Genomic DNA, 24,013 nt, shown 5'->3' with positions numbered 1-24,013 from the left:
TATTCACCAGTCACAAACACGCATTGCAAGTAAGTGGATTCAACTGTATGTTTAAAAAAAAAAAAAAAAGAAAAGAAAACCTGTACATACTGGTCAAGTGTTTCTGGCAATTCCCAGGCAGGCTACAATTAGGGCACAAACCATTCTCTACCTACATCATACAGTTTGATCACAATTTACCATTGAGACATTGGGAATCAACGACGTACAAGAAGCTTGATAACATGCAAACTCAACTGTGCAGCAAAATTGCTATGCATGTTCTTTACTCATTACATCTACTTATCATACATAAATCATATATTTTCAATGCATAGAATTCACAACTGTTGTGTTGATATTTTAGCTCATGTTTAATGTTTGCTAGCAGTTTGTGTGATGGTTACAGCAGTGGCGTATCCAGACTTTCATGAAGGGGCAGGCTCAAGACGATCATGAAGGGGGGGTACCTGATACGAAACATACCGTTAAAGTAAACAATATTTTAGATCCGCCCATGTTACAGGGTATAATTTAAGACTCCCATTGCTTAGCATTTTGAGACATTTCAGGTTTTCCTGGAGGCCAAAAGTTATCAATACAAAAGTCTGATCTCACAAAAGCTAATGGCTTAAACAACTATGGAAGAGGGTCTTACATTATACCACACCATCATAACTATTTAAATCAGAACCACATTTAAAATATTACAAATTACAGTGAAGACACACAGCAGTGAAAGTATGAAATCTATTAACCAAAATATGGTCCTCTAATCTATTGTGATTAAAGAGATAATTATGACTAACTCACCTTTCATCTTTTTCTTAAATAAAAAATTGAATGCAGTGTTCATTGCGTCAGCTAATCAATTATTAAGATACTAATTCATTTTTGCATTTTTATAACAGAGCTGTTATCTGGTCCTCAGATTGCTGACAGATTTTTTGATGATTAAATGTATTACTTGCTAGTTTAAAAAGGCAGCACATAGATATTTATTTCACAGCATATTGGATTACGCTGATCAAATCATCAGCTTATATATTACAATAACCTAGCTTCCCTGTATCTATAATTTAATTGCAGACACTCACTCACACAGCCTGAAACAACCTGCATAAACTAAAAATAAAGGATACAACATATTTCCTATTCTTCCTTTTATAATCATACTGCAATCTTTGACATTTACTGCTTCTAAACTTGATTTAAAAAGTAAATAAAAACACATATAAACTGCTGTAGAGGCCACAGATAAAAAAAAAAGAAAAACTGATAAGAAGCTGTACCATAGAGACTATGAAAAATGCAAATACTGCACTCTTATTATTGCAAATTATATTTTTGTACACAATTAGTGTATGCTGGGTTGTATCGGTCAAGAATTAGGAGGTAAGTATTATGGAACTCAATTTTATAATGACGGTCACCGCTGTTTTTAGATAATACCTCACTGAGATCCTTGACTCTATTATGAAGTGATTCCCTGGATAAATGTAAAAAGTTTGTCCTACAGTAGGGTACTAAATAAACCACAAGTCAGTCATCTGTGAACTAATCATCTCCTACATTCTTAGCACATCTTTAGGGTCATCATTTGTAGAAATCCTGACCACAATTATAGAACCAGTATGAATTTAAGTTGCAATGTTCAGAAATTTGAAGTTGTAACTGCAATGACTCAGTGTCATATTTCCAGGTGCACAGTCATGTAAACCTCAAACTCGGCTGAACCGACCATACCGAGTCGATTATCCTTTAGTCCCAAGCCCAACTCCATCACTAAAATGGATCTAAGCACCAATCTTCAGTTTTTAAGTCATTTACAAATTCTGAGTGATTTATACCTTGTTTCAATAAAACAAATAGATACAGCGACAACCGATATATTGATCATCCCTTAGAGAGACTGCTCTTTGGACTGCTCCCCGGGACACCTTTCTTTAAAACTGTTTTTGTAATGTTGCTCCTTTCCTACTTCTGCTCCTGTGCTGCTTCATGTCTTTTTAGCCCCAGACTACTTAGAACATAAGATCAGAAGAAGATTTACGAACAACAGGAGGCCACTCGGACCATCTAAGCTTGACCGGTTCCTAGCAGCTGATTGATCTCTGAACATTGTCAAGTTGGGTCTTAAAGGATCCAAGTGATTCAACCTCAATATGAATAGGTAACCCATTCCATACCCTCACCACTCTCTATGTGAAGAAAAGTCTCCTCCTCTGTCCTAAGCCTATCTCAATTTAATTTCCAACTGTGTCCTCTGGTCTTGGTTTCTGTTCTGCACTTAAAGTATCGATTTGGGTTCACTATACAAACTCCTTTTAAGATTTTGAAGACTTCAATCATGTAATCCATAATTCTTCTTTGTTCCAGGCTAAACACATTCAGTTCTTTCAGTCTATATTCGCAGTTCAGGCTTTTAAGTCCAGGGATCAGTGTTGTTGCTATTCTTTGGACTCTGTCCAGGGCCATAATGTCCCTTTGGTGCTGAGGTGACCAGAATTGGACACAATGCTTTATTTATTGGACAGCTGCAGGTAGATTTACAATGTAATACTCTTCTGTCACCTAGCAGATGATATAAAACAATACGTGGTTCAATTCTTACCACGGTTCAGTGACGGGGTGCTGTTAATCTCTCCTGCCATGAAAGACGACTCGGTCTGCTTCCGGACTGTGTCGTTCCACATCCTCCTGATGCGACTCTGAAACAGCAAAAAGACAGAAGACACAGGCTTGAGAGAGCTGCAATACAAGGCATCAGCACTAAGTAAACAAAGCTCAGGAAGTAATTCTGGTGAAGTGTTACTGAACTCCATGCTGTGTTTACGGGAAACCTTTGCTGAATCTGTGTTGTCCATATCACAGCATTATAACACCATGCAGACTCACTGTAATCAGAGCAGCATGAACTGATGGCACGCATAAAATCATTGGAAATCAGATGCATTTGCACGTGACTGCATTAAACAACTCTACCATCACATGAAGGTTAAGAACAACTGTGAGATCACCTAAAACAATTGCACAGACATGTGGGCATGTGCATTACTTTCTAGAGTAAATGGTGCTAGTAGTTGAGAAGACATGCTGTCACATGATTTTAATAGAATATAGACGGTTATTCAGTCCTGGCAAAGCAAGCTTAAAGCCAGGTAAAGGCAAATGTGTTTAATATTGGAGCAACGTAAACCAGAACTACTTAAAATGATTTAAACACCACTAAATTGTAAGGGACATCTAAAAACACACAGTACCCTTGAAAATCCTTCAAGGAGTATGTATTACATGTAAGGGTTTTGAACGGACCAGAATTGTTTCTGAATGATTGATATATATATATATATATATATATATATATATATATATATATATATATATATATATATATATATATATATATATATATACACACATCTTTATGTGTGTGTGTGAATACTTTACATCCAAAGCCAAAATAATCACCCACTTTAAAACAAGCTTCCTGTGACATTCATTACAAACTCAAAGCCTATTGGAGGAATTGCAATTGCTATTGGCTTTTGGAAGGAATCATTAGGCTCTTGACTGACAAAGACAAATGCTGACTCTGAGTCATCAATAAATATTGTCATTTGACTTGACAGGTAGTGTTGCGTTAATAAAGGTTTCAGGGAGGTGGCTATTAAGAGACACTTTGGGGCTCATTCACTAAAGGGCAGTAGCTCTTTACTGTGTGGTTAACGTGTTTATCATGCAGTAATTCTTCCGTCGTATGCACTACTCCTGATGCCACACAATCAATAGGATTTACCTTGTGTTAAATAACACGTGGTAGTTACCGGTTCTCATTTGCATTGATTAAATTAGGTTTAATTATGTGAAATTTAAAAAAGCATGGGAAATACCACTAAGGAGGCCTCTGATAGTCATCTGTGATTCACTAAGGGGTGGTAAATTCGCCCCTGCCTTTACTAGGTACAGGAGGTGCAGTGTGGCCAGAGAGGGTACTTTTTTTTGTGCCACCACTCCACCACTTATTTGAAATCTTTTGATATTTTTTATTTAAATCATACTGGAACCTGGCCATAACTCATACTCCCCTGGAGCATAAACATGATCCTAATATTAAGCACTACCCTATCCTGCTGTCAGTTTCCTGTCACTCACTGTCATGCTACAACAGCTCCCACTGGATGCGCCTCACACACAGGACAGAACAGGCAAGGGCAAGGTGCTGTACGGTATGGATTGCTTTAATTGTCTGTCATTTAAAGTGTCTGGTAGTGATGTTTTAAATGACAGACAATACAACTGTAACGTTAAGAGCCCTTCTGTCTGGCAGCCTATCCCAGTGTGAAGGGAGGCGTAGCCTCATGTCCGTTCATATTTAACAAGTGTTAATATTAATTTTCCACACATCCACTCGATTAAAAAATCCAGATGGTACATCGAATTGATCGAAGGCTGTGAAAAACAACCTCACCATCACACCTTGCTGGACTATTTTAAAAAGCCACAATGACATTTTATGTCCTACAACTTTCACTGTGAATACTTAGTACACTGGATAACATTAACAATAACATAGCCGTGATGCCACTGACAGAAGGTACTATACTAAGTGTAGATTGCAGTAACAAACTTGGTGAGGCGCTGGATGAGTCGTTGGGAGCTTGAAATTGGGATGAAAAAAATAAACTATCTGGTACTCAACTGCCTTGATGGCAAGCTGGGCGGGGGTTGTTTGTCTACGTTTAGCTAACCTGCAGTCATTCAAAACTCAGGGAGTTTTACTGTCATCCAAATCGATTTTCAAGTGAGCAGCAATTCAAATCTTTGTGTAAAAAAAAAAAAGTAATCTAATGTACAAACAGTAGGGGTGGATATTCGTCCAGTTTTATACTGGACAAATGGTGCACACGGGAAGGCTTCACCTATCTTGATCATTGGACCACATTCTACAACGAGGACTATCTGTATAGACGGGATGGACTGCACTTAAATAACAAGGGAACCAGTCTACTTGGAGAAAAGATCCTCGAGCAGGTTCTGAAGCATTTAAACTAGAAAGGAAGGGGGGAGAAATCAACAAAAAAACAGAAGGGAGACCGCATCAAAACAAGAACAACAACTCAGGTAAGACAACCATTAAATGTATTTATCTAAATGCTAGAAGTATCAGAAACAAAATTCTAGAACTTGAAGCTACTGCACTGACAGGTAACTATGATGTGATAGGTGTTACAGAAACATGGTTGTCTGAGAGTGATGGGGACGAATATAATATTTGTGGGTATACACTGTATAGGAAAGACAGGCAGGACAGAAGAGGAGGAGGGGTAGCGCTATACATAAGAAACAGTCTTGAAGCCCAGGTGTTAAACCTGGACAAAGAAAATAAAACCGAATCAATATGGGTCAGAATAACAGACAAAAATTCAAAAGGCATAATAATAGGAGCATGCTATAGACCGCCAGATTCAGACGGTGAGCAAAATAATTGTTATACAATGACATTAGAAATGTAGCAAAGGAGAAGCCATACTAATGGGGGATTTCAACTTCCCCCAAATAAAATGGGAAAACCCGGTGGGTAGCACTAAGGATGAAATAGAAATGGTGGAAATGACAAATGACTGCTTCCTAACACAATTTGTCAAGGCACAGACTAGAGGGGAGGCATGCCTTGATTTAGTCTTTTCAAATAACGAAGATAGAATAACTAAAACAGAGGTCAGAGAACCACTGGCAAACTCAGACCACAACATGGTCTCATTTGAAGTGTTTTTTAAAACCCCAAAAGTAATGACTAAAGCTAAGGTTTACAATTTTAGAAAAGCAAACTATGAAGGTATGAAACAGAGACTAACAGAAGTAGATTGGAGTAAAATAGAGAAAACACCCACAGAAGAAGGATGGTTGTTCTTCAAAAATGTAGTACTAGAGGCGCAAAACAATTACATCCCTAAAGTAGACAAATCTAAATGTAAAACTAAATTGCCAAAATGGTTTAATAGATCAATTAAAAAAAAATATTCAGCGAAAAAAAGGCACTTTATAGAGCATTAAAAAAGGACCAAAAAGAAAGTACGCAGAAAGAGTACACAGAACTGCAAACGCAAGTCAAAAAGGAAGTTAGAAAGGCCAAGAGAGAAATAGAAATGAACATTGCTAAGGGAGCTAAAACCAATTCCAAAATGTTTTTCCAATATTACAACAGCAAGAGAACATTCAAAGAGGAGATTAAATGTTTAAGAGATACAAATGGCAAAATCGTAGATGAAGAAAAAAAAATAGCAAATATATTGAATGATTACTTTTCACAAGTTTTTACAAAGGAAGATACTGACAACATGCCCCACATGTCATCCAGTTCCTATCCAGTTTTAAATAACTTTAGCATAACTGAGGCAGAAGTGTTAAAGGGACTAGGAGCTCTTAAAATAAACAAATCCCCTGGGCCGGATGAGATCCTCCCAGTAGTACTCAAAGAAATGAAAGAAGTAATTTACAAACCGCTAACCAAGATCATGCAGCAGTCTCTTGACACAGGGGTGGTACCGACAGACTGGAAAATTGCAAACGTAATACCGATCCACAAAAAGGGAAACAAAACTGAACCAGGTAACTACAGACCAGTAAGCCTGACTTCTATTATATGCAAACTTATGGAAACTATAATAAGATCCAAAATGGAAAATTACCTATATGGTAACAGGGTACTGGGAGACAGTCAACATGGTTTTAGGAAAGGGAGATCGTGTCTAACTAACTTGCTTGATTTTTTTGAGGATGCAACATCGATAATGGATAATTGCAAAGCATATGACATGGTTTTTTTAGATTTCCAGAAAGCTTTTGACAAAGTCCCGCACAAAAGATTAATTCTCAAACTGAACGCAGTTGGGATTCAAGGAAACACATGTACATGGATTAGGGAGTGGTTAACATGTAGAAAACAGAAAGTACTTATTAGAGGAAAAACCTCAGAATGGAGTGTGGTAACCAGTGGTGTACCACAGGGATCAGTATTAGGTCCTCTGCTATTCCTAATCTACATTAATGATTTAGATTCTGGTATAGTAAGCAAACTTGTTAAATTTGCAGACGACACAAAAGTAGGAGGAGTGGCAAACACTGTTGCAGCAGCAAAGGTCATTCAAAATGATCTAGACAAGATTCAGAACTGGGCAGACACATGGCAAATGACATTTAATAAAGAAAAGTGTAAGGTATTGCACGCAGGAAATAAAAATGTACATTATAAATATCATATGGGAGATACTGAAATTGGAGAAGGAATCTATGAAAAAGTTTTTGTTGACTCAGAAATGTCTTCATCTAGACAATGTGGGGAAGCTATAAAAAAGGCTAACAAGATGCTCGGATACATTGTGAAAAGTGTTGAATTTAAATCAAGGGAAGTAATGTTAAAATTGTACAATGCACTAGTAAGACCTCATCTTGAATACTGTGTGCAGTTTTGGTCACCTCGCTATAAAAAAGATATTGCTGCTCTAGAAAGAGTGCAAAGAAGAGCGACCAGAATTATTCCGGGCTTAAAAGGCATGTCATATGCAGACAGGCTAAAAGAATTGAATCTGTTCAGTCTTGAACAAAGAAGACTACGTGGCGACCTGATTCAAGCATTCAAAATTCTAAAAGGTATTGACAGTGTCGACCCAAGGGACTTTTTCAGCCTGAAAAAAGAAACAAGGACCAGGGGTCACAAATGGAGTTTAGACAAAGGGGCATTCAGAACAGAAAATAGGAGGCACTTTTTTACACAGAGAATTGTGAGGGTCTGGAATCAACTCCCCACTAATGTTATTGAAGCTTTCACCCTGGGATCCTTCAAGAAGCTGCTTGATGAGATTTTGGGATCAATAAGCTACTAACAACCAAACGAGCAAGATGGGCCGAATGGCCTCCTCTTGTTTGTAAACTTTCTTATGTTCTTATGACAGTCTGGTTTTCAGCTGGTCTGTCCTCTGTCCTGTACTGACATGGGACTGGACACCTTCATGTGTGGTATTTTTATTTTGAAACGGCCAGCCTCTAAGAACCACAATTGAACGTTGTATTGTTTGTCTTCATTGGTTAATATATGTGTCATTTATTTAATCTCACAATTATATTGGTCCTGTGAATGCCTGCAAAGATCCTACCCGTGTGTGCTTTGTTATGACACTCTTACATTACATTGTGTAATGTTTCATTTTTTTTATTATGAATTCTATATTTCTACATTCAGCGCAGTCGAGAGTTGAATCCCTGACCCCTGGCACTAAAGTCAAACACGCTATACTTTCACTAATGGGGAATCCCCCCTAGTGGGCTTTGTAGTCATGTCTTTATTCACACACATACAATATGCCTATTCGGCCAGTAGGGGTCATTCATTACACATGCGCTGCATAATGTAGAGCCGCTGTCGTCTTCATCAGTTTCAAATTTACACACACAATTCACAGTGCCCAAGCGAAAGACGTTGTTAAATTCAGAATGGTCAAAAGAATATGATTTCATAGCGAAAAGCAGGAAGGGACAGCATCATGCATTTTGCAGCTCGTGCCGATGTGAAATCGATGTCAGCCAACGAGGAAAGGGAGATTTGTCGTTTTGACACATTTTGTCAGAAAAGCACAAATTGAACCCTCGAAGTGCAGGTACATCATCAGTTAGCTCTTTTTTGAAATCGTCGCCGTCACCTCAAAACGACAAGGTGACTGCTGCTGAACTTTGAAAAATCTACCATGCTGTGAAGCATCAACAGTCTTATAGAAGTATTGACTGAGGCATAAAAGTTGATAAAGAAATCTACAATGACTCCTGTGAGGTGAAAGACCTGACGTGTGGGAAAACAAAGGTGAAACCACTAAGCAAGTACATTCTCGCACCATATTCCACGTAGGAGCACTTGGATTATATTAAAGCAAATTATCTTTATTTTCTTTGGCAAATAATGCCTCAAACAAGGGTGCATCAAAGTGTTTCCCCTTAGTTTTGAGATATTTTAATTTTGAGAAGGGGATCCAGCATTTACTTTTGGATTTTTATAGTGATAGCCAGGAAACCTCGGAAACAATCGAAACAAATATTATCCAAACTCAGTGCCTTTGATCTTAGCCTGGAGAAAGTTTCTGCGTATTCAGCTGACAATGCAAGTGTTAATTACAGAAAGCACAACAGTGTTTACCAAAAACTGAAAGGTGCTCAAAAGGACACTGTTGCAGCCAACTGTTTGGCACATATTTTGCACAATGCAACAAGATACGCTGTTAGAAACCTTTATGGTATATGCTCACTTTAGCTTTTCTGTGAGCAGAACAGAGCAGTTGAGGGAGTTTTGTGACTTTGTTGAAGTGGAGGAGTACAATCTATTGAGGCACGTTGTGACCAGGTGGCTTTCTCTGCTGCCGGCTATAGACAGATTGTTGAAATGCTGGAAACCTCTGACAAGCTACTTTCAGAGTTTAGGTGAGGAAGAGGGCCCCAAAATACTATGTGGCCCCCCTAACAAACAGGAAGTTCTGATCCTGGAACAGAGATATTCCTGATCCTCTGTGGCAAAACTTTTTAAGTTGAATTTTGACTAAAACCAGGAAAGTGAACATATTACCCATGTTTATGACTCTTTACACTGGCACCTTTGCAGGAGTTACCAACCCTGTATCTTCCAAACCGCACTCTGAGATCACAGGATGCGGGGCTGCTGGTTTAATCCTACGGTCAACAAAAGCAACACGGGCGGGAGGGCTTTTTCTTGTAGAGCTCCTAAATTATGGAGTGCTCTGCCTTTGTTTGTCAGGGAAGCTGGGAATGTTACTGTTTTCAAGTCAAGACTAAAAACGCACTTTTATAAAATGGCTTTCTTATCTTAGTGGGTTTAAATGTAACTTTAAAATTGCTGCTTTTGTATTATGTGTATACTGTTGTTTAAATCTGTTATTTAAATTGTCTGATTGTGGCAGTTGTATGTGTGGCATTGTGACAGAAATTTGAGTTATGGTGATGAATCTTCCTCCCGACCTGTGAGGGCGCTAAAGAACAAGAGGAGAAGTATCTGGAAAGGCTGGCCTGACAGTTCGTTTCTGGGTCAGGAAAGTGGGTCAGCCTGGAAAGAAGCGAGACTCTGTTGTAAGACCATATTGATCTGAAAGGTAAACGAGAGGCAGCTGTAAGTAATAAGGCAGCTGCAACCGTTTACCTAGATATCATGCGGGATTACATATAGGGGCCAGGGTAACGCTGATCTTTTCCTTCGTTTGGGTAACGTGAGGAGAGAAGGACTGAGAGAGGAGCTCTCTGAGTGAAAATACGTGTTGTGTGTTGTCTTTGTTTGTTTGTTTATAATTGTCTGTCTTTTTCGCACCCCTAGACAGTTAACGCACACCTCCGGAGCTGTCGCCACGTAAAGCACTATCCGGAGCACCACTGCACAGAGCACCTGCACGTTTGAATATCACCCAGGACTGGTGACCGTGCCTTTGTTTGTGTTTGAGACTGTACTGTGTTCTTCACCATCCCCGCGCTTTACACATTGTTGTGTACTGCCGGGGATTTATTATTTGACGGTCGCCAGACGTGGAAACAGCACAAATAAACACTTGTTCACTGAATTACCGTTGTCTGTTTATCACTCCTGCACCGCATATCCGCTACACCTGTAACCCTTACCAACCACTTTGCCATAGGCATGCTATACAAATGCATTGTGGTTTGTTCTTTTTTTCTGCTAGGTGCTGTACAGTGCTTTGCGATACTTTTGTATAAAAAGCGCTATATAAATGCAATAAGCAAATAAGTACTGAATTTAATCCTGGTGGTGTGAGTAATAACAAAGTAAACAATACAATCTGAGACAAACAGACACTGTACCAGGCTTTTTGTCTGTCAGTATTGTGATAAAATGAAAATAGTTTAATAAAAAGCACAGAAATAGAAAAGAAATGTATCAGATTACAGATATAATTTGAGGGCGCTGTAAGCTGTTGTAATACCCAAACAAAGGAGTACCTGTCTAGTAAGAAAATAATCCCATTAAAGTGTAAATAGAATTTAGTGGGGTTTTTTTTTTTTCAATTAATAAAATATAAAAAAAAAAAAAAAAAAAAAAAAAAAAAAAAAAAAAAAGAGTTTGCTTTATGTACACATTGAATTATGGGGGCACTTTTAATAAGCAAGTGTAAATTGAAAAGTTTAGCAATTCTTATCATATCATTGGATTATAGATAATAGGATTTCTTATGATACACACCAACTGAAGTGCAAACACTGCTAAGTGTGTTGATTAAGCAATGTAATCCAAAGAAGAGCTTTACCGTCTGGTAAGGCCTGCCTCGTGCAGTTAAATATACTGCATTGAAGGGCATTAACATCATGAGAAGGGACTTGCCAGATGGTAAAGCCCTCTTATGAGGGTTCTATTGCTATTGGAAAATGGATACGTTAAATAAATAAATAAATAAAATACATTTAATTTTATTTATTTAAATTTCCCTTTAAATTAAAAAATACATATATTGTGTGTATGTGTGTGTGTGAAACAAAAACCCATTGGAAAGTTATCAAATGTGCCCAGCCATTAAAAGTAGAGATAGCAAAAACACAAGCCAAGTTTGAAGAAACCACTGGGGCAGCCTTGCCCAGCACAAAGCAAATAGGCACAACTGTCAAAGCGATGAGGGCCAAGGTTGCCCCAGTGGTTTCTACTAACCTGTATCAAAAACACAAGCCAAGTTAGTTAAAATCATGCAAGCATGCTGCAAGTCTCAAGCTCCGCTTATCAGGAGGAAGGATCTCTTTGAACTAAACATGGAACCTCCTTAACATTCCGATAGGAGTCTGGGTCAGGTATATACTAGGATCTGTCAAAGATAAGGTCATTCGTTTTTGGTAACCTTGTCTTTGCTTGCTTGAAACAAGCAGTACCAGGCGTGGGCAACTGAAGCTAAACTTACTGGTCAGCAATTTAAAATCCAAGGTTTCCATGATGATTGATCTTTTTAAGAAATACCTTGCGGTACATGAAGAGAGTATATGGTGAACTGTTTACAGCTTCATTAAATCATAGAAAGTAATGAAGGCCTGATAAAAACAAGTGAGGGGGAGCAATAGCACAGGACCATGTTTAGATTTAGTAAGAATGCCATGTCTGGAAAAATGTTTACAGTTAACAGTGATGAATGACCTTGGCTGGAAAGCAGTTGGCCTGAAACTTGCTGAACAGGATCTTTTGTAAAAACAGAGGAGGAGATCACGTTTAGCTTAAAGCATTGAATCGCTAGTGTGGGAGTGTTACATTTTGACTGTTTTTGGCCTGGATTTAAGAGAAAATAATTGGATCAATAATTACAGACTTGGAAGTTTGCTATGAACCTTCTACCAGCCTTTATCCAGTGTGACTTTGTTAATTGTTAAATCACATCTATACAGGAAATAAAGCCAGCTTACTGCGGAGGATGTTTTTAATGTTAGAAGGGAAATATATTTTAAACCCAGGTTGGAATAACTAAACCAAAGTTGACGTTATATATTAAAAGACAATTCTCTGTGTGTGTGTGTGTGTGTGTGTATATATATATATATATATATGTGTGTGTGTGTATATGTGTGTGTATATATATATACACATATACATATACACATATACATATATAACTGTATTCTATATTTATTTATAGTTGGATTGTATTCACTTGAATGCTGTATTCAAGAACTCCTTGGTACCAAAAGAGAATAAGATCAGTTCAAAAGTTCACCTCACATATTTGGGAAATGTAGGAGGTGGATTATGGGATGATGGTCCATTGAAAACAGTTACTGGGTGTATTTGAAAATGTTGTTCACTTGAAGGACATGAGCTGTCAAGGCATATTAATGTTTAAGATTTAATTATGACTTCTGATGTAAAAAGCGAAGAAAAACCTATGTAAAAACCGAGGTGAAATCCTAGTCAAGTGTCACTCAACTTGCTAACTACAAGCTGACGTGATCCATGCTCTGAGGATCTCGTATTAAGAAGTCTTTGCTTTTGAAGACAGTTGCTGTCCTACATTATATTCTACACTTCCATATATATTTTGGATGGTAAAAACTATTTTGTATTTATATCTCTTTTATTCTGATGCATTGCTATAAGGTATAGGATTTATGTTTTAGCTTTGGAGAGTGATATATTGGATGCTTTAGGATTTGGCGATGGGCATTTTTAGCTTTATGCATGCATAGCCTAAGGGCAAAACATGTTATAACACATAAAAGTATTGAAGTGTTAATGCCATTATACCTGTTAAGGCACTGAACCCCCCAGATTGCTGGTCAGCTGGCATTCGACGGAGTCTGTAACTACTCAATCCATTTTAAAGCATTTAATAAACTGAAGGGGTACTAAGGCTACTCTGATTTGTAAAAACTTCAAATCGAATGAGTCTGTGTGATTATCTTGATTATTAAAAAGTCACCTGGATACGTTGCAAGCCCGGCGCATGTGAACAATCCACTTACAGGAGTCCCAAACATCTTCATGTCCTCCTTATACGTCTCCTCTGAGTTTAAGAGTGTGCAAAGAATATATATATATATATATATATATATATATATATATATATATATATATATATATATATATATATATATATATATATATTCTGTATGTGCTTCCTTGTGCCAATAGGGACCACAGTGAGAGTTACATAGACAGAAAACCAACAATTTTCAGAGCTCAAGATCAAAATCTCGGAATGAGGACGATGAAGATGAATGATGGCTCGAAAAATCTAAAAAATAGATCCAAGTCCCGAGAATTCTCAGCTGGCTGACTTCATCTTTCAAAATACTGCTTGTCTCAACTAATCGTGTAGCACTGATAGTTAACACAACATGCTTGCAAACTGAAGGGTGTAGGTTGAAATCTCATTATAAAACTTTTTTATTATTATTTAAATAAGGATTTTTTTTACAGGCAAATGTTCCATTTTGAAACAGAAATAAATCATTTAATATAAATGATGTAGACATCATCATAAGGGTGTTCCCTAGTACATTTCCATGTTGACAAAACGGTTAATTGTCATTGTCAAACTCGGATGTCCTGCAGTATACACACGCGTGGATAGAAGTGCCTGGCGTCTGCAAAAAAATCCATTGGAAGAAAAAGTAGAAGGGCATTTTTATCTTCCTTTGATGACTTGTTTCTCTCACTGTGTGACAGGTATTTACTTTTTTTCTACATTTCACCTAAGACTGTTGTGAACTAACGCATTACATGTGGAATGGTGCTTTTGGCTGATTTACTTTTGATGCACCAATAAACTGAAAACACTTAAACTATTCGTGTTGTACAGATAATCACTGGCAGTTCTCGCGCTTCGCTGTAAATTGGCGTGAGGAACTACCATTCCTCTCAATATATATTGCTGTGTAGTTTGATAATATTATACTGTTCAAAAAAACTAAAATAGAGGAGAAAAGTCTCAGTTATAAACTCCTTTCTACTATTAACTACAGAACTAGCAGTAGCAGATCATGTGATCTGAGCACAGGTTTTAATTGGAGGAGCCCAGAGAGTTTTTTTCATCAGAGGTGACAAGCTTCTGTTATAGATTCTGCTATAACCACACACAGTACAGCGCTAGCAATGGCAGATGATGTAGTCTGATCCCTGATTTTAACTGGAGGAGAACCCTTTCCCTCAAACCCTCCCACCTCCTGCTGAAGCACTGCTTCACTGATATGCTGGAAGGAGATTTTGACCCGAAAAAAAAAAAAAAGAACTCCATCATAATGGTAGGAAAATGAATAAAAACATCTGGGACTGCAGACAAAAATAAACTGCGTCACTGCGCAATGGCGTGGAAAACCCCTTGACTGTTTAGTCTCATTAAACCAAAGTTAGTGTTAGCCAGCGTTGTTGACATGCATGAATTACTGGAGTTGTAGTTTTTCTCTGCAGTTCTGCTGATTAGAAACACCTTTCAGCGTGTGCCAGATAAACTACTATTCCCAGAAGACACTGTGTGCCTGTATGCCCACTGCATTGACACCGGTAGCATCTGTTAATGTCTGTTGAAAGTCGTATTTATATTGTTTTAGCCCTGCCCCAGCAGTATTTGTTTATTTTGCCCAGCGCAGGCACACTCGTCCACTCTCTTTTCGCCTGTATGGTTGGTATATAATTATTTTATTGGTTATTTTATTTATTTAAGTTTAGCAAATTAGGTCTATATAGGATGTGCTTGATTTTTTTGTCTGCCTTTCTCCTGCCTTAACAACTTTGTTTTGAAAATATTGTATGCTAAGTATGTTAATTATGTGGTCTTGAAATCTAAATGCTATATTTATGTTGTATACAATGCATTTTTAAACATACGTTGGCAGTGCATAACAGTTAAGTATGTAATAATAAACTATGATGGGCTACTTTTTTCTTTTCTCTTTTGGCTAGTGGAGAAGACGCGTTTAACAACCAAACTGGGGTAAACCTGTTTAGGCTGCACTTGTAGATCTCTTGATCTACCCCTCTTAATATGCACTGGACTCTCCTGACCTCAGCACCACGTTACTGGATCCTCAGCTGATGCACTATCCCTGCACTATTGCACTGCTAATATGTAATTGTAACTATAATTTGCTGCGATCCTAACTTGTTGCATCCTAGTTCATATTGTGTATTAGTAGTATTATTTGCACTTACAGTAAACTATACTGTATTTAAATATTAATCCTGCATTGTAACCCTGTACAGTACTGCCCTGTAACACCTGTAAATCACCTTGGATAAAGGAACCTACCAAATAAATAAATACAAAATAATAATAATATGAAAAGTGTTGTCAGTCAGAATACAATAATAAGATTCTGCTGTTGCTGGAGGCTAAGGAGACCCCAAGCCCTCTTGACTTTTTTCTGCCTCCCCATCTTTTTCGGCCGCCAGCCGCCACTCATTCACTAATATACAGAACATTCAGCTTGCTCACTTGTTTTGCGTTTTTACCACACAGTGGGGCTCATTCACTAAAAGGCAGTGTTTTTACCTTTTTACTGTGTACTTTTACTGGAAAAAATACCTGAGTCTAAAATACCTAATTAGCATATAACCCCACCAGTTAACACATGACACATTGCAGCGTGCTGTCTGGCTGAGGGATTCTATAAAAGGGCCTGATTCCACTGTGTTCTTTGCTATGGCACATCAGCATACTGAAGCCCTGCAATCAGGGGTGCAGTGGCAAAAAGAAAAAGCACCAGCTGTCCTAAAATCAATGGTAGTAACATTATTATATTACTTAATTGTAATTAAATTAAATATCAACTAAGTAAAATATACCTACATGTCCTACTATAGCATTTATAGCAGTTACTTGAATTATATTAGAAAATGGATCAGAGATTTTCTTTAACCTGATTGGTCAATAGGAGGGCCTTCATCTCTGGTAAAGGTGTCACCATATCGCATGTGTGTCTTCATGGAAGAGGCTGGGATGCGCAACAGGAGACACGTTGCTAAGGAACTAATTGAGCAGTTAGGCTTGCCCAGTTCTGAGCTGATCAGGAGGCCTGGATTAGCTGGGTGGCCGTAGCCATACAGACAGACGCGGAGAGAAAGAAGCTGTGTTTTGTATCATGATGTGTTGCAGACTCGTATCAACCTGGGAGCTGAAGCTATGGAGCCAGCACTAACCCTGGGAGCATCTACCCCTGCACACAACCACAACCCAGGAGAGCGTCCGCTCCACAGGGTTAACTACTGCCGAACCCTTCAACTGCAAGAAGGTGCTCGTGAAGGAATTGCCCAGCCGAGCCCGTATGAAGAGGCAGGAGTTGCCGTGAGAAGGCCAAGACTCCAGGAGTCTACAAGTAGGTTAGTTTAGTGGAGGTTGATCCCAAACCGTGTATACAGAGTTTGCGTAGAGGACTAGGTTCCTGGAGCAGGATGTATCTTTTAGTGAGGCTAACGCTTGCCACATGTGGCAAACGTTATCATCATAACCCTGGTTCCCTGAAATAAGAACATTACATTTTACAAATGGATGTTTCCCTTTAACACCCAAACCCTGAAAACTATACAACAAAGACTCTCGTCAGAGCAGGGTGATGTAGCTGCTGCTCCACCCGCACTGCATTAGACAGATACGCACCCTGGTAACACTGTCTTTTTCCTTCGAGAATTCTGACCAAGAACACCGTGACCTCGAAGTTAATGGTTAATATTCCTATCTCTGGGAACCAGGGTTATGATGATAACCTAACGTTCCCTTTCAAGAGATTATATTGACCATTACAAATGGATGTAGTACACCCAAGCTGTATCAAGGACATGGCAGTATACATCAAAGAGCTACAAGCCGAAACCTCAGCAATAGCTGGAGGAGACAAGATGAAACTCCCTAATGTTCTGTTGCAAGGGCGTCGACTGGGAAGCCGTCTTCAGCACTCTTGTGCCGAACCCAGGGTTATGCGGATCTACAACATTCAGTGGGTAGAACCTAGTAAAAGCATGGGTGGAAGACCGCACTGCTGCACTGCATCTGTCCTGGACACATGCACCCTGGAACAAAGCGCATGAAGTCGCCTGACCCCTGGTGGAATGGCCACTTCACTGGCGGGGGCAGATTGGCCAGTTCATAAGAGGTCTTAAGCAGTCAACCATTTAGACAGACGCTGTTTAGACAGAGCCTGTCCTTGGGACTTAGCACTTAACAGACAAAACACTGGGGTCAGCTGAGTGCATGGGCTCAAATGTAGGTTTCATCAGTACATTAAGCATTATCTCCAGCCTCCAACAAGGAACTATATCCTTCACCACTGGCCGAAGCCGCTGGGTGCCTTTCAAAAACTGCCCCCCAAGGAAATGAGCTTGTGGGGAGTGTAACGATAGGTAAATGTGTAAAATTATTATATGGGGATTTCCATGATATTGGGATTTCCAGGACAGCGTGAATAAAGCTAGCTCTGTCGCGTAATGGGGAGAGAGGTTGCTTGGAAGGTGTATTGCTGGGAGGCGTGTTTGAGTTGAGTAAGAGAGAGACGGAGAAAAAAGTTTAGAAAATATTGCGGCTCGCTACTGAAGACAACGAGTTTAGCTGCGTTTTGTTTAGTTGTGCGAGTATAGCTGTCGGATGTTTTAAAATAGAGTAAAGAAAAGTAAAGGACTATTCGAGTGAACTGTGTTGCTGTGTTGCTGTGTTGGGGTGAGGGCTGTGGCCGGAGCGTGTGTGGAACCCGGGGAGGCGTGTTGCCAAATCTACATCGGGTTTGAGAAAAGAAACTCTTTGTTTTTTCCTTGACTGGGGAAAAAAAGCACACTATTAGCCTAATTGCTCTTAAACTAATGGAAATAATCTGCTTTGATGTGTTCCTTTGATGCACAGATGCACTTTACTTCCTTTTCTTTCGCTTCTCCTGCTTATTTGGACAAACTGGAACTCTTTGTGCAACACTGATTAATGTATTGTTTTGTTGAGTTACAGTTTATGTAATTGTAAATCGTTTTCCAGTATTGCAATGCATTGTAACTGGTTAGTTATGCTATATAGTTTTCTTTTATTTGCATAGCATAAGTGGGCCTTTGACTCTATTTTTTATTGAATATTATTAGTTAAGAACAGTGGCAACAGTGTTAATTAAGGACAAATTCTAAACAATATAGCATATTGGACTTTTGTAAATCGTGATTAATTGATCATTTGAAATTTTGAAATTGAAACGCTGCTTGTGATTTAAATTGGCGGTTTGAGAAAAATCATTAGATTGCTGTGTTATTTAATTGATGGTTAACCAATCTATTATATGCTAAACTTTATATGCAATACATTTAATTAGCTACTTATGTGCAATATGTGTAACAAGTTTATTAAGTATATTAAATGTACAAGTATATATATATATATATATATATATATATATATATATATATATATATATATATATATATATATATATATATATAGCTTAGGTGTTAAGGTGAATGAAAGCAATACATTTTAAAACAATGAGTTGTAGGGAAATATGCAAATAAAGCATTACTAGAGCCAATCATATATATACACACACACACACACACACACACACACACACACACACACACACACACGCACACATAACTTATTGGGTTTCATAACTTATTGAATGCAATATAACCGGCAGTGAAATATATAACAATGGTGTGTAATATATTTATTTATTGGGTGCAATATAACCAATTAACAGTGTGACTGGTCAACTGATGTTTATTTTACCAATTACATAGTTATTATTCCCTGGGCATATATATATATATATATATATATATAGGGTGTAGTGGTGTCACATATAGAAAAGTGAATAACCATGTCCTAGTAGCGGATTGGTGACAATTAAACATGGTAGAGTATGCATTTGCCTGGCACCCCAGATAGACAACTGTTACAGGAGACTGGATTGATTTTTACATGGCATACTGAGATGGCTGCCAAATAGACCTTTAAAGTAGATGGGAATTTCTGTAAATATTGCAGTATAACTGCCACGGGGTATGTCATTGGTTCAAACCCATGAGCCAAGCACCACACCTGAAACACACACCACTTGTACCCATATTGGGAATGGGTAGAGGCTGCCCTGGCATTTTACAGGGTGTCAATCACCCTGTTCAATAACCCCAGATGGCTCAAATGCAGCCATTCGGGGACCAGACCCAGACTGTAGGCTTGATGGGTTGGGGTGCCACAAAGTGCCCTGCGCCTGACTGGCAGCGCGACCTGGCAGCGCGTCAGCTGTTCCCATGGTTGGTCGCGCCGGAGCTGCATCAGAGAGGAGAACCAAACTGTCCTGGGCATGTATGAGGCTATTAAGGTAACGAACTCTGTGTGTTCGTGTACCTGTGTTGGAGACTGCACAAATGAGCTGCTCATCCTGGAAGTTGAGTACCCTGATGCCTCTGAGTCTCAACAGGGCCAGTATAGCCTCCAGGCTCTTTGCAAGTACGAGTGGAGCTACAGAGAGGCCGAATGGCAGAACACAGAACTGTTATATAGTTTTTTGAAAAGTTACCCTCAGGTATTTCCTGTATACTGATTATGGGGATGTGAAAATAGCCGTCCCTTGGGTCCACCATGGTGAACCAGACATCTGGCCCACTGCACTGCAACAGCCATTGCAAAGTCAGCATCTTGCACTGTCTCAGATACAGGTTTACCTGTGTGAGACTGAGGTTTGGTCTGCCATCCCTAGTTGGCACCAGAACCTGCCTGGAATTGGACCCCCCATTCTTGTTGGTTGGGGTTATTATATAAATGGCCCTCTTTTGCAGCACCTGGGTGGAGGCTTCTGGGTTACCGTCACGCCCCGGAAGAGAGGAGGGCTGTGCTGGAAATGGAGTGAGTGATCAGTTTGAACTGTAGTGAGCACCCAGCCTGCGCCTGTTGCCTGGGCACAGGGTGATAGAAAGTACACATGCAAAAAGCGGATGCAGGGTGCCACTGTGCTGGCGGCTGCAAAACTGCAGTAGCCCGCTATATTAGGGGCATAAGCTCTTCCGATAAAGAAGGCTGGGTCACTGGGGTGCTGTTAAGAGTCATCAGATGGGAATGCTATATCCTGTTCATGGATAGTGCATCACCCCTCAGATCACACGCCCTTGCCTGCACAGGGGCGGGTGGGGCTTGTGAGGAAGACACCGGTGGTGCCGGTGCTGCTGAGCGTTCTTGCAGCAGTTCAGTACGAAGAACCCGCTGGTGTGACAGGACCTCCCAGATCTTATCTCTCTGCTCCCTACCTGTCGAACGTGAATGGTGGGCTTTCTTCTTCCTCCGTTTTGGAGGGGGAGAAGATGAGGAGGAAGACGAGAAGCATGGCTGAAACAGACTCTGTACTGTGTAGTAGTGCACACAGTAGTAACAGTAAGCAGTGTCAGTACAACAGTAGCGCACACAGTAGACAATGCCAGTAAACACAGTATCAGTGCACACGACAGACAGTGTCAGTGCATACAGTATACAGTGGCAGTAGACACAGTATACAGTGTCAGTGCATACAGTATACAGTGTTATTATACACAATAGACAGTGTCAGTGCGCAACAGGCAGCAGCGTACAATATAGACAGTGTCAGTGCATACAGCTGTGTCAGAGCACATAAGAGACAGTGTATTCATGGTATACAGTGTCAGAGCACACAGTACACAGACAGTGTACACAGTCGTCACTCGGTAGCGGTACTCTGGGTACTCGGTATTGGACTCGCAGGTCGCAGTTACTGTTAGTGGTACGTTAGCAGGGATGCCCACCTGCTAACAGCCACTGGTTAAATTTCTAGTCAATACAGACATGAGACTAGATGCAACCTGCACTGAAGCAGTAATTATTGCTAGTGGGTTAACAGGGATTCCCATGTGTAAAAACAGCCACTGGCTAACCTTCCAGTCAGTACAGACATGAGACTGGAAGCAGCCTGCTTGAAAAACAAGCCCTTGTAAAAGTGTGCTGATAGCTACACTAACACAGCAACAAGCTGCTAATGTAGGCACACCCACAGAAGCTGCTCGGTTTCGTTTCAATACTTACCTGTGTAAGAAAATGAAGCACAAGGCCGCTGTGGGACTTAATCAGCATTAGGCTGTAGTACAAGAAAAGCTTGACATAAACAATATTACTTCAGCGATTCAGTAATTAAAATTCAGCACTTTAAGCAAAGGCTAAGAAAGTGTTAAAAAGGTATATTGAGGAAGAAAGATAATACTTAGATAAGGGAAACGGCGATGTTACCCGGGCACGGATCTGTCTTATGCAGCGAAGGTGGAGCAGCAGCTACATCAAGCTGCTCTGACGAGAGTCTTCAGTATAAAGTTTTCAGGGTTCGGGTGTCTTCAAGGGAAACACCCATTTGTAATGGCTAATATTCCCTACTTGAAAGGGAGCTTTTACGTTTAGCTTGGTTTTCTTTTCTTTTCTGTATTAAATGTCACACTTGGGCTTACCATTGCTGTTGTAATAAAATCTGTGCGTGTGGGCGGCGTGTCAACACCCAGTGCTCTGTGTCTCACTCAGTATTGCTCAGTGACGAGCCACACACACGTATAACAACCCCCCCCCATTACAAGGACCTTGAGTGTTTTCTTTCAAACTATGTTTCTCTTCCAAATCAGACTGCTGAAAAATACAAAAATACAGTATTCATGTATTTTACCTTTTTTCTGCTTGATACAAGAAAATCTCCCCTGAATGTTGTCTGTCAGTGTAGATCAAGTCTGCTTCCTCGCTGTCCTACACGTTCAATCTATCTATTTCAATTTAGTATAGCAAATAAAGTTTAGTGTTTGTTGTCAGTGCCAATACTAGAGTAAGCACAACAGCAACTAGTCTCCTGTTTGAATGAGTTGACAAAATCAAAACAACTGGATGCTCGATCAATTTTTCCAGGGCAAACATTTTTAGGATGTGCACAATTACCTGAGAATGTGCAAACCAAGATATGACAATATGGAGATATGCTTCTCTAGGGTTGGACAAAATGAAACTTTCAATTATCGTACACCGCTGTTTGTTTTAACTCCCTTTAATTTGGACTTTCTCCATCTTTTCTTTTTTTAACTGTTTTGTTGTTGATGTGGTTCTCTCTAACAATAGAGAGGGGGACTGAATTAAAGTAAGTAAAGTCCACTTTAATTATGTGGTTCTTAACCAACCCCAGAATTAAAAACCAGTTGTGCACATGAAGAGAGAGGACCATCCACAATTATTAAAGCACCATTAGTAGTAATTTTAGAAATACTAAAAGAAACACAATACATTCAATGAGAAATTTTTTCATGAGAAGCCTTGAAGACATTGAAAAGACTTCTGGTCTAAACATTTGCCCTGAAATGTATTACATTTGTTAGAGTTTTTCCAAAAAGCCACAGTGATGAACAAAACATCCTGGTGTGTTAAACAGGTAGTCTCTTTGGGTACCGTACCTGTCTATGAGTTGGTCCGTGGCGTACCTGCGTCCCAGTATAGTAGCGATTGTTGGTCCTCATTGCGGAAGTCTTGAGAGAGCCGTGAGAATTAGCGGTGGATGTTCGGCTACAGCAGTAGGAGTGCCGCAGGCACTTACTGTACTCCTTGTGCACCTGTCCAATCAATCACAGACCACAAGTTAGTACAGCATAGCACTGTATTCAGGAGCTATATCTTTAGAAATGCCTGCAATATGTTGTACATTTACATTTATAAAGGGTTTCAGGGGCCAGTGCGTAGGCAAACTCACTGCACTCCCTACTTGAAAAGGTGCAGTCTTATCTAAACGTGTTAGTATACTCTGGCTTTCTCAGCTGCTGTCTAACTTGGTTCAATTTACTCTATACTACCTTCTCCCCCATAGGGGACAGTGTTAAGGAGTTTAAACTCCACCCTGGTTCTTTCAGCTAGGGACGGGTTGGTATACCGGTTTTTCAGTTAACTGCGGTTTAGGTACCTTACAGTATTAATACCGTTGCTTTTATTCTACACCGCATTTATCGTAATTCCTTTATACAACGGTTAACGCATTATTCAACTGCAATCACGCTTCCTCTAAATCAAGCGATGGTACTTGCAGCCTTAGCAAAGTCTCTGAGGAAGATCTTTTTGCGAACTGACACTATTTTCATAATGGTTTTGAAGGAAACGGTCAACGACGCAGAATACACGTTTCAATTGCTGCGTTCTGTTACCCAGAGCTTGCTGCGCCGGCTGCTCTTGGCTGCTGTCCTTCTGACGTCACACGCAGCTTTTAGAGAAACACCTTCAAACCGTCAGCGTAGCACACGTTTTCAATGGGCTACATTTACATTTGTCTGGATTATCAACAGTCAGTTTAATGTAATAGATAAACATTAAATTTATTGTAAAATTATACTTCACTTATCACTGATTTAGTACATTACGTTTTTTGTTTTTTTAATAATTGATTTATTTATTTAATATAGTGTTGACAAGGCTGTTCATGGCTTCATTGTATAATGATAAAATGTCATTCGCCTCCGCTAACAAGGTGGCAGTAGTTTTAGTGGTTATTTGCATTATGATGAGCAGGTCACTCGTGA

At 39.4% G+C, this 24,013-nt stretch overlaps 1 protein-coding gene across 3 annotated transcripts in view; it reads right to left on the bottom strand.

Annotated features, from left to right (window-relative positions):
* adgrl1a (adhesion G protein-coupled receptor L1a) overlaps positions 1–24,013 on the bottom strand; it is a 248,753-nt gene that overhangs the window by 20,954 nt on the left and 203,786 nt on the right. For all 3 annotated transcript variants that reach the window (XM_041235761.1, XM_041235763.1, XM_041235762.1), the window contains 2 exons: positions 22,904–23,059; positions 2,594–2,690 (listed from right to left, as the gene is read on the bottom strand). In XM_041235761.1, the coding sequence (XP_041091695.1) occupies positions 2,594–2,690; positions 22,904–23,059 (253 nt within the window). The remainder of the gene's footprint in view (positions 1–2,593; positions 2,691–22,903; positions 23,060–24,013) is intronic.

Source organism: Polyodon spathula, chromosome 38, assembly GCF_017654505.1.
Source record: "Polyodon spathula isolate WHYD16114869_AA chromosome 38, ASM1765450v1, whole genome shotgun sequence".
Taxonomy (NCBI): Eukaryota; Metazoa; Chordata; class Actinopteri; order Acipenseriformes; family Polyodontidae; genus Polyodon; species Polyodon spathula.
Note: the sequence above shows the minus strand (reverse complement) of the source record. Positions and strands in the feature narration are given on the sequence as shown.